General features: G+C 33.0%; 2 protein-coding genes across 2 annotated transcripts; both read left to right on the forward strand.

Moving 5' to 3' along the window:
* Positions 1-6006: 6006 nt before the first annotated feature.
* LOC124457342 (disheveled-associated activator of morphogenesis 1-A-like) lies at positions 6007-8385 on the forward strand. The gene is made up of 9 exons (XM_047007611.1): positions 6007-6031; positions 6872-6939; positions 7008-7116; positions 7206-7478; positions 7565-7692; positions 7797-7841; positions 7933-8004; positions 8083-8160; positions 8242-8385. Exons 1-9 carry the CDS (start codon positions 6007-6009, stop codon positions 8383-8385), a joined length of 942 nt encoding a protein of 313 aa, XP_046863567.1.
* Positions 8386-8457: 72 nt separating this feature from the next.
* Positions 8458-9916, forward strand: LOC124458059 (disheveled-associated activator of morphogenesis 2-like). The gene is made up of 7 exons (XM_047008163.1): positions 8458-8533; positions 8606-8694; positions 8994-9208; positions 9296-9357; positions 9440-9500; positions 9568-9702; positions 9772-9916. Exons 1-7 carry the CDS (start codon positions 8526-8528, stop codon positions 9889-9891), a joined length of 690 nt encoding a protein of 229 aa, XP_046864119.1. The 5' UTR covers positions 8458-8525; the 3' UTR covers positions 9892-9916.
* Positions 9917-12185: the final 2269 nt, after the last annotated feature.

Raw genomic sequence — 12185 nt, forward strand, 5'->3', positions numbered from 1 at the left:
CTATGGGACCGAATACATGAAAGGAAAATTCACCACGAACATTGTATAATTTCTTTGTGAAGACTTTTACGACTACAAGGAACAAAAAATCAACCTGGTCAATGCATATTTTTGATAGATACATGATTTTCGTTACTTTTTTGTTTTAAATGATCACTTATTCACTCCACTGTTTGGTGTTAAGTGACTATTTAAATATTTAATTATTAAGGAAATTGTTACAATCATAAATGGTGTCAAAAATTAATTTATTTTTTTAAGGAATTACACACCCAAAGAAGACAAAAAAATATTAAATTACATAAAAGAAAGTAAAAAGAAAAAATTTGGCGAAAAGTTTTGGCAAAATATGGAGAAGGAAAATGTAATGCATTGAAGATTGCTTCTTAAATGGGGATTAGCTCTTTGATATCATTTGTCTCATCTAAATTTTTCTAGATTGTACAAGGAAGATCATGGCGAAGCTTATGTTAAAGATTTAATAAATATTTGAAAAACAGGCAGAATACTAAGTGAATTAATAAATACATGTTTGCGTGCACTTGAATAAATGTCAAAAGAGATTTAATAATTACATGCGAACAAGATAAATATTGGTTTTCGATGGATTGTTGAAGCTTAAGTTTGATATCAAGAAACACACATTTAGGCTTGCTTTATTGTCCATTTCTTGATTACAGATATTGAATTTAGGAGAAAAATCCAAAAAGAGATATCATGTTAGTTTTTTTGATTTTATGGGACGATTATATGGAGGAATTTCAGCCCGGGCTTAGTTTCTCATCCCTTTCGTCGTTCTGAAATTTCAGCCAGAGCCTGTTACAATATCTTATCAAAATAGCGTAACCGATTACAGAAGCAAAATTCTAGCCGGGGCTGAATTTCAGCCTGGTTTGAGCTACCCGTTAGCCAAGATAAAACCACAGTTGTTTTAAAAAACTTCGTAAATGTCTCTTCAAACCAGCTTAATTTATTATTATTTTTGACAACAAAAAGTCGCTGTTTTTTACTTTCAAAAGGGACAAAATCTCACCTCTGTCTCGTTTTAATGTCGTATATTAAGTTAATTCCCCGGTTGTAACTTATCGTACATTGGTAAAACTGAGAGATGCCATAAAACCCGACTTCATGACCATGCCACACAACATGAAACAAACGTTATTGCACAGCACTTCTTAGAAAGCCAAGAGCACAGAACATTACATATCACAACAACAGCACACTTAATTAAATAACACTTTTAGAAAAACGTAATTCAAACATTACTGAACTCGTACTTAACAACTACAAAATACTTTGCTCGATTACTAACTTAAGCAGGAACAGACTTTTACTAATGGAAGCACTCTTTATTAAATTGCACCAAATAGAACTTAATAATGGGGTTAAAACCAGCAAAGAGCTGTCACTATTTGATTTCACTTCCTAACAATCAACTAATCCCTTCCATTCAGCACACCTTTCCGTACTCCCGTTGAAATAATTTAACGCACATATAAGTAGAGCTTTTGTTGGGTTGTAAATATATTCCAATGTTGAATTTGTAACAAATTCGAAATATGACTTTTTAATTAAAAATTTCTTGTTTCTTTTTCAAATATTGAGTTAAAAACGAGTCTTTATTTGGAGTATGCTTCATATTATGCTACCCAATCTTAAAGCGTAATTAACTTTCATCACTGACCATTTTATCTAATGCTTACATTGTATTACTTTCAGTTTCAAAGTTACATAGCAGTACAAGGGATGATGTAATGGAAGAGGTAATTATTTTGAAAATGATTTATCAATATAGACTGCTTTCGTAAGTTCAGAAATATAACAAGATGTAGCCAAATTTTTTTTACATTTTCCAGTTTAATTTCTGCAATGTTGTACGTCTTGATAAATTTGTATATGCAATCTCTACGACATCACACACATTATTAGTGTTTTCTGTTGGTCGCATTTTGTCGGGAAATTTTGTAAAATAACTTAAAAGCTCTGCTGTTTGAATTTGAAATTAGCAAGGAGCTTGAGAATTTAACAGTTTTACATATGTTGCGGCTATTGCCTGTGATAAATCACCATTGAGTGTCTGGACACAGCAAATGATGTTAAAAATTCATTGTAATCGATTGAACAAGGAGGATTTGGTTTCTTTTGTAAACAAGTTCTGTGGTTTTGGTTTTCCACGTCTAGAATTGTTCTATAAACACAAAAAAATCAAACGAATTAACTCAATGACTGAAGTTATATTTTACTGGTTTATGTTTGATATTGCCTGTTATAAAGTAAATGGTTTGAACCATGGAGTATCTGCATTACATGCAGACGAGATTGATGACTTTCACACTCACATCAACAAACCGAACAGGCACATACAATTTACAAAAGATGTCGAAGAACACGGAACTCTTCCTTTTCTCGATTCTGGTAAAACAAGACAATCAGAAACTACGAAGAACAGTTTATCGCGCGCCAACACATACTGACTGACTACTAGACCAATCATCTTACAACCCTACATCACACAAACTCACCACAATCAGAACATTAACAAGACGTGAACAAATCATATGTGATTCACCGGGCGTTCTACGCGTTTCTGACAAAACAACTACAACTCTGACTTTATCAAACGCAACACTTACAAACCCAACGAACTCAACGAAACGAGCAACTCAGTGACAACAGCAACGATACCTTACGTCAAAGGAATGTTTGAGACTATCTTGAGTATCTTACGACCATACAACATACGTGTCGCGCATAAACCAGTCACAACGTTACGACAAGTACGAACGAACATAAAGGACAAAGAACAACCCAACGAACGACAAGGTGCAGTTTACAAAATAAACTGCTCCTACTGCCAAACCTCCTACATCGGGAAAACTGGCAGGAGCTTAAACATAAGACTTACTGAACACAAACGAGCTGTTAAGAAACAAGACAAAACTAATCACATTGCCGAACATCACCGAATCACAAAGCACAACATTGAATGATTTTGTTAAAGCGAGGATAGATGATAATTTTTTTAAAATCATTTCTAAAAAAATGATTTGCGTATACAGTGCATTTTCACATAAGTTAAGAAAGTCATCCCCCCGTCATAGACCTTATTCCTTCTTTCGGGGAATTTATGTCGCCAAACTCGTAGTATTGTAAAAATTTTATTTTAATAATTTTCTTCATTTTTACGTAACAGGGAACCAATTTTGAGGTGCTCGATATGAGCGAAACATTTTGTGAATACGGTAAGTATAGCAGAAATGTTTACTTTATAGTTTTATATAAGGAAGTGTTGTTGGAGAGTAAGACTAGGCCATTTCTAGTATGTGCTAATTAAAGTCTTACTGTTTTTTTCTATTTCATTTGAACATCTGTTGTAATAAATTAAAATATGATAACATATTCCCTCATAAACTGTCTAAATCAAGTGTGATTTGAATGTACATTTATCTTTATTCTCGAGTCAACATTTCTGAATTATTTGTATATTTTTTCAGTGTTTTAGCTAACCAAGAAATTTTATCCTGCAATATAAATTGTTTTGTGTTCACTCGTTGCAATAGGAACAATGTACTAAACAATCAAAGAAATAAAAATATTCTAAAATTTACATAGCACTACGACAGTACTAAAACTTGCCAGACTGACAAGGCCACAGCTATTTCTTGCTCATGCTTAGCGACTTTAAAGATTGAAAGTAATCAAGTTTTGTGAAAAAATAAAAATCTAGAGTGCTCTACAAGCATTTAATCATTCTATGTTAATGCTGACTTTTAATCCATCAGGATTCATTGTTTTATGCATTATGTGACTAAAATATTTTATTTAGGGCCCATTCACACAAACACTTTAAATCGATTCGAAATCAATTCGAGTCCGTATAAGGGCTAAAGTGAACACTTGTAAGTGATGCGGAAACGAAGTCGGTCCGAAGTATCTTGGGCCACTTAAGAAGGTGGTTTCCAGTCGTATTAGTTTAGTTTCCATGATAATGTGAACATGCAACACGAAAAGAATCGGATCAATCTTGATCAATTACGTGTTTTTAGCTTTGTGACCAAACTTTTCATGCGATCACACATATCACGTGATTCTTTCTGCTGTGTTTGCTTGCAGCAATATTTCAAAAAGTAACGCGATGAGACGCTTTGCACTCTTTTGTAAGTATTGCAGCATTTTTTGTATTATACTAAATCTTTTCGCTGATTTTTTACGTTTTTTTGGTATTCCCGTAAAAGTATGCCCATTGCAGTAAACTCTGCCATTTGTTTTCGTTAAATATCGTTATTATCAAAGATTCAAAGATGGTCTAGGAAAGGCGCCAAATTAAATGTCGATCATGTGAAGCAAATGCAAATAGTAATTTTATAAAAAATATAGATGCTAAAGTATGTACCAACAATACCCTATAATTTGACTAAAATACCTGCTAATTAATATCTATCCTATTGAGTTTCTTATGATACTATGTTATCAAGCGAAAAATAATGCGGATAAAACTTTAACTGTGAACACTTGTGTTTTTTCCTTTTAAAAAGAATCGAATTCGAAACAACTAATTTGAGTAGCAAACTAATTAAGTGCGAATTACCATTAGTCCTAGGATGAGGGTTACTTAAAAAAAATTTTTTGTATATATCATTGAACTAAAGTACATGGAACGCAACCTCAAGCAAATAATTAAAGACATATCTTACGCCAGACACGCGTGTTTTGTGTTTCGAGATTCTCTCTCGGAGTATTACATGATTGACTACAAACGCGTGTCTGGGGTAAAATCACGGCTTAAAAAAATTATAATGGTTTTGTATTACAGGTAGTGCTTCCTGTATTTTAGTTCAATGGGATATATTAATGTTGTTACCAGGTTTTTGTGATATTTTTTACATGTTTAAATTATTATATTGTGTAACCAACATTTAAATTTTTGCGACAAATATTTGAATAAGGCAAATTACGGTAATCATATGTAGTTCACAACAATTTTGATTAATGTGGCAAATTAACAAAGATCATTCAATAAGAATAATAGTTTAACTAAGAATTAGTGTACTGTCCTAGTTAAATGCTAGTCAAATAAAAGGACTTCATGCAGCAAAGCCCTGGAATGTGTCACACGAACGTATGATTAATAGAGACATTGTTATGTATAGTAATATAAAAAATGTCGTGTGATGTTCTGATTTAACAAGTTACTCTTTGTTACCTAATCTTAAAAAAAATCATTGACTATTTTGTTCAATGCGTATAACATATTACTTTCAATCATAATTCAGGAGAAATCATTAAAGTGAGAAGATATGAAGAGGAGGTAATTTTTCTATTACTGATTTATCAAAGCAGCCTGCTTTCTGTAGTAGTGAAATTTAAGACGATTTAATTTTTCAATCGCTCAATTTAACTTTTGCGATAATGTAGGTCTTGTTATGATTTAATTTATATACGTATATATATCACAAATCTTTTCCATGTTGGTATACGAATCAGTCATTTTCTTTCATAAACTGATATAAAAGTTTCATGTATAATATCATCATAAACTTTGTATGTTGTTGCAAAAAGAAAACATTCCACTATATGATAAAAGCAAAAAATGTAGAACTTTTACACACAGATCTGTTTATAAAATAATAAGTGGAAAATATTTGCAAAAAGTGTAATGAAATTATTATTGTACGCGTAATTTACTATATCTTTACATGATCAACAAAAAATCGTTCGTGCAATAAATAATGTTTTAATTTTTTGTTTGTTCATAACTTATCTTGCAAGACCGAATGCAGCGTTTTTGTATCTACTAATTTTCTTATTATTGAAGTTAAACGAGCATAGTTTTAAGTATTATTGCACAAATTGATGCATTAATTATTTTTATATTTTTTACGTAACAAGCCACAAATAATATGCGCCATGTGATGGACATGGACATGACGAATTGTGATGGTAAAAAATCTATTTTAATCATTTTCTCCATTTTTCCTGCAGGCTACAAATAATAAAACGGTCGATATGATCGAAACATTTTGTGAATACGGTAAGTATAGCAAACATGTTCACTTTATAGTTGTAATAAGCAAGCTGTATTGTAGAGTATTTTATTTATATTTAACATTAAAGTGATGTCATGTTTTCAACGATTAGCTCGTTTCTAGTAATGTGCTATAGTTTTACCGTTTTTTTCCATATAAGTTAATCACTCGTTGTAATGAATTCGAATACATTGATATATTCCGTCTTAAAATCTCTTATCAATTGTAATTTTTGAATATACATTTATGTTAACTCTCATGACTACGTCTCTGAGTTATTTGTATTGTTTTTAGTGTTGTAGCCATTGATCTGATAATAGACTTTATATAGCTTCTATATGTACCAAAAGTAAAGCCTAATTATATATGCGGAATTCGTTTCTGTTTACCCATTTGAGATACAATTACTATAGAAATATATGGCTGATAACGTTTACAAACAAATATTTTAAAATATTCAAGACATTTCGCGACCTTGTTCTTATGTCAAATATACGTCATAGATGAAACAAATTATGTAAATCAATTTGACATCAAAATATTCCCGATATGTGAAAAATACCGGCCTTCGTATTCATTTGAAAATTGCTCGTCCAGGAAGACATGAATGTGACCCCTCGTTGCCAAGATAAGACAATTCACAGCTAGGTTGCTAAGTTCAGAGGCAGTAATGATCTAGAGTAATATTCAATGCTTAAAATAATATTTATATTATTCATACACAGACATAAAATTGTCTGTGTATGAGTGCTCATTGCGGATGTTTTTTAACAATCAGTAATTCAATAACCGAGGAATAATCATTTTCATGTTATTCTTCGGTTGTAATGTGCCCTGTATTTTAGATTTGGAAGAAATGCGAGATAAGTTAGATAAACTTGAAGTAACCATTGAATCGACGTCACAAGAAAAGGTCCCTTTTTTTATTTTTATTTCGTTATTTTTGTATGATTCCCATTAAACGTCTTGTTTTTGTTAAAGGACGAAGTATATGAAGAGATGGAAAAACTAAAAATTGAATTAGAACGTGAGACTGCAGAGAAGAATGAGGCATATAAAAGAATACAGGAGCTTGACGGCAAAGTTAACAGTGCTGCCATTCTTGTAAAGCAATTGTTAATGTTTTATGATGTCATATTTTTGTTTCATGGGGAGATTTTTTTATTTCCTAACTTGAAGCTCACAAAAAAGTCTTGGAAAAACTTAAAGAGATCGTCGAAAAATCTGGTGGGAAGATTCCTGAAGACTGTAATGTTGAGCATTTTGTCAAGAATAGTACAGGTGCCCCACCGGAAATTCCTAATCTTGAAGCACATGCTGGTCCGCCTCCCCTTTCTCCGTTAGCTGGATTACTTACTCCTGGAGTACAATCACCTCCTAGCGTACCATCACCACCACCACCTTTATCAGGAGTGCCACCATCACCTCCACCTTTTGGGGGTGCAATACCAGGTGACATTTTTCTTTGCGTAAAATAATTTTGATTATTGTGATGTTCTGAACTGAAAGTCTATATTTGCTCTCTCTTGTTTTTCAAGGTCCACTACCTCCCCTTGGACCCCCAGGTGCCCCTGGCCTACCAGACGCATTACAGGGAAAAGGAAAGAGAAATGTACCAAAGCCTTCGCAACCTTTGAAATCATTTAATTGGTCAAAACTGCCTGATGTAAGTGAAGTGTTATGTTAGGCATTGACATTGTCAGCGATGTCATTCAGTGACAATGTATATTGCCATGCATGTCTCTTTATGTACAAAATTTTCATTTCTAGACCAAAATAAAAGGAACAGTTTGGACGGTAATCGACGACTCGAAGGTACGGATTTTTTGTTCAGTTTCGAATGTTTTTCAAAGCAATACTTTCTTGAAGGTTTTTCATTCAATTTATTTAATTTTTGCTTGATCAGATTCATGAAATCATGGATTTTAACGACTTTGATCGCATGTTCTCGGCATATCAAAAATCCAAGAATGACCAGGTACATCTTGTGTTCGTTTTACACTTTCTTCAACGGTCTATATCCTTTGTTAAGAGCAATTGTGATTGTTTATTTCAGAAAGACGGTGGTGCAGAAGCTTGTGTGGCTGCGGAACAAAGGCAAGAATTGTCCTTCATAGATAGTAGGAAAGCCCAGGTTCGGTGATGCTATCAAATGTGTTGAGTTGAGAAGTTGTTTTTGCAATCAAATTTGCACCGAGATCTTGTTTTTGTTTAGAACTGTCAAATTTTGTTATCAAAACTGAAAACTTCCAACAAACAGTTATCGCGAGCTGTTCTCACCATGGATAAAGATGGCGAATTATCTGTAGAAATGCTTGAACAGGTAAAATTTCACTTCGACTTCTTACATGGGAATTAAACATTTTTAGTAACGAATCTATCTTCATCCTCTTTGTTTAGCTCTTAAAGCTCGTACCCACTATCCAAGAAAAAAATCTGCTTAATGATCATAGTAAGGAGAAAGAACAGTTTGCCAAAGCAGACAGATTTTTATACGAAATGTCCAAGTATGTTGTATATGTAAAGTGACTGCTTTAATTTCGTGTACCAAAGGTACAAATCTTTATTTTTGCTTTTAGAATCAACCGTTACGAACCACGATTGGCAACTTTGTTTTACGTCAAACGTTTCCCAGAACGAATGGGCGATATAAAAACAAAAGTTAAAGGTAAAATATCATAGATTTTTTGGGAGGAATTCCAATCTCCATACTTACATAAATAATAGCAAACGCAATTAGGATTTGTTTTAGATGCAGCAAACTTTCAAAAAAAATTATCTGCAATTATGAAATAGGAGTAAAATAGTTTAAAAAAATAAATCTGACATGACACGGTGACATCCTCAAAGCGCCTTTTGAAATCTTATCCGAACGATAGCAAGCCCGTGCATTTGTTAAAAAGATGTCACTTTATTGTTTGAAGCAACTGTCTGTTGTACGTGAATACAATACCTTTATTTCAACAGCTGTGATAGAAGCATCTAAGCAAGTGTTCCGCAGCAGAAAATTCCGTGATTTACTGGAAGTTGTATTGGCCTTTGGAAATTATATGAATCGTGGATCAAGAGGAAACGCTACAGGGTTTAAAATTGCCAGTATCAATAAGATCATGGACACAAAATCGAGTTCGAACAGCAAAATTAATCTTTTAGATTACTTGGTCATGCTTTTGGATCAAAAGGTTTGTGTAGAAGAATTTATACTTTAGATTCACTTTAGATTCACTTTAAAAAATTAGTTTTGATTGTCTCGTCTTGGGTTCTTGCAGTTTCCGGCCGTACTGCAGCTTCAGGAAGAAATTGGAGATGTTAAGACAGCTGCTAATGTCAGGTGAGGACAGAATGGGATCATAAATTATGGATTACCATCATTGATAGGAAAGATTGCTTGCTCCAACGACATTTTATTCCAGTCTTGTAGAGTTACAAAAAGACGTAAAGAAATTCAAAACAGAACTCAAAACAGTTGAAAAGGTTTGTAATTTGTCCTTAAAAAAATGTAAATGTCTTTAACTTACAACTGCTCCAATTTTTCTTACAGGAGTATGATTATCATGGTAAAAATAAGGATAAATTATCTGGTGATAATTTCGTTAAAGAAACTGGAACTTTTCTCACAGCTGCACGAGCGTCGTTCAATGAACTTGATGATTCCTTGAAGGAGATGAAAACAAGAGTGAGAATTTTCATTTAGTTTAACCTTCGGCCATGAGAAAGGACACATTAAATATGTTTCTACATTTAGTACGAGAAATCTGTTTCGGCGTTTGGTGAACAACCAAAGACCATTACCTCGAAAAATTTCTTTGGCATTTTTTACACGTTTTTAGTATCTTTTGCCGTAAGTCTCTTTTTGTTGTTTTAGTTCTGTTCAACGCATGCGCAGTAGATATAAAATAACGATAAATTGACAGAACTGAATCTTACTTTCAGGAGGCGAATGAGAATGAAAACGAAAAAAAAGAAACTAGAGGAGGAAAAAAAGCGAAAGATGAAGCTTAGGTTAGAAACAGTGGAAGTGTCCTTTTATACATTGAAGAGGGAGCTATCATAACGATTTCAGGGTAGACATGGGCGTCATTCCTGCAATAATAGGGGGGGACCATATTCATATATTCTGTTGTGCCAGGCTGATTTCTTTTGAAAATGAAATTGTTTTGAAAAGAACTTAGACAAGCATAGCAGAATATAAGAATATGGTCCACCCTTCAATTAAGACAGGATTGACGCCCATGAGGGTGGATGATTTTGTCATGTGTTTTCAAGCTATAGTCTGGCCATAGGTCTGACATACTGTATTCTGTGGCTTACAATAGACGAGTTGGTTTGATTCAATAATTAGGAATGTTAAAGAACAACTTTGAAAACATCACATTTTCATTTCATGTTGGTACACGTTGTGATTGTAAATGCAGATTTGTGCAGTCCTAAAAAAGGACTTGTAATGTTGGTATTAACTTCCGTTTCAATGTCTTAGTGTTAAACATCGCTGGTCATTTTGACTCTGAAAGACTGCACTAACTACACTAACTCTCGCTTGTCTCACTTGTCTCACTTCCGTTCCACTCATGTTTTCTATATTGTTCCTTATCGTCCCCGACGTACTCGAATGTACAAAACCCAGGTTGGCTCAGCAAACTGAGTCATGAATAAATATCTATTTTTGTAATTTAGGACCTTGAGCAAGTTGCCTTAACTTTGTTAAAAACTGAAATGAAATTCATAAAGGTCTGATGCTTATAAATTCAAATATTTAGAGTAATCTCTGCTTTGTTTATCGTAAAATCATTCCCAAAATTCCCAACGTGAAAAAATCATATTAGTGAGTTGCTTCTTTTTTAAGGAACAAATACTATTTATGCCACTTTAGCAGTCTAAGCTTGTTATTAAAATTACATAAAAAAGGCAGTTACAGTATTTTTCACAATGTACTTGCTTATAGTGTATATGTTTGTAAATATTGAGCATTTTCATTTAGATATGTTTACGCAGAACTTTGTTCTTAGGTCTGGAGAGAGTAAATATCGAACAACAACCTCGTTTTTGCTCTAAAAATTGCAAAAATACTGTTTTTCTCCAGATTGTGACTTTGATACCTAAATTAGCGTATTTATGGAAAGCTGTGTATGGTTTGCTTTCATTCAAATACAAAAAGTTACTGGTACCAGTTACATATGAAAGTTATTTGACCGAAAAAATGTGAAAAATCACCGTGTGATTTTTAACATGTGAAAAAACATCTTAAAATCAGTCTTGCAAATAGACAAAGTAAATGTAAGAATTCATTTTGTGTAAAAGATATCGAGCTCAAATCAGCTTGATAAAGGCGCTATTTGATTTATAGATTAATTGTACATTTCATCATTTTATTTTGGCAAAAAAGTTATTCCAATATCTTAGGAAGAAAAGTATGTTCAGACTCTTTTTTATCTCTAATTGTCGGAAATTATGTAAATAAATTATGATTGTTATTTGAGACTAGGAACTTATCGTTAAAGCGGAATAAGGAACTTACGATTATTGAGTATTTTACAAAGGTCAAATTAAGGCGGCATTGTTTTTTGTTGATGCCTGTGAACAAGTAAGGAGCATGATTTGAAATTGATGTATAACTTTGACTAGAAATTTAAATTGATGACATTTGAGAGTTGTTTTTGACTGCGCGCTAGCTTTAGATAGTATACAGTCCCATAGAGAACCGGCGGACGCATAACTGCTTTGTGCTAACGTGCAAAGGAGAAATTTGCTACACCTGTACGTACATCGCTGCTTTTTATCACAGAAACATATTTCGCAATTGTCAGTACAAATTTTAAAAAACTCAGTCTGCAGTTTATTCAGTTGAAAAAATAGTAAATTGGATATGTGTCCAACTTTACGGAATCAAAACTTTGAAATAAACTGTAGAATCCCAAGATAAAGAACAATGAAAAATACATCAATTTATAAAAAAGATATTGCGTTTACTTTTAAGTTGTCATGTCTTTTATGAAAAGAATTTTTGTAAAGGAAAAAGCCACACATTGACAACAAAAAATCCCGTTTTCGGTCCATGCCTCGCGAGACCCCGAGATAATTGAGAACTAGACGTTAATTAAGGGAAATAGATAATTGTTGTTGTCCATAAAGCCCATGGATGGTTTGCTCGTGATACATGAG

This window comes from Xenia sp. Carnegie-2017, unplaced genomic scaffold (assembly GCF_021976095.1).
Source record: "Xenia sp. Carnegie-2017 unplaced genomic scaffold, XeniaSp_v1 HiC_scaffold_6, whole genome shotgun sequence".
In the NCBI taxonomy this organism is placed as follows: Eukaryota; Metazoa; Cnidaria; class Anthozoa; order Malacalcyonacea; family Xeniidae; genus Xenia; species Xenia sp. Carnegie-2017.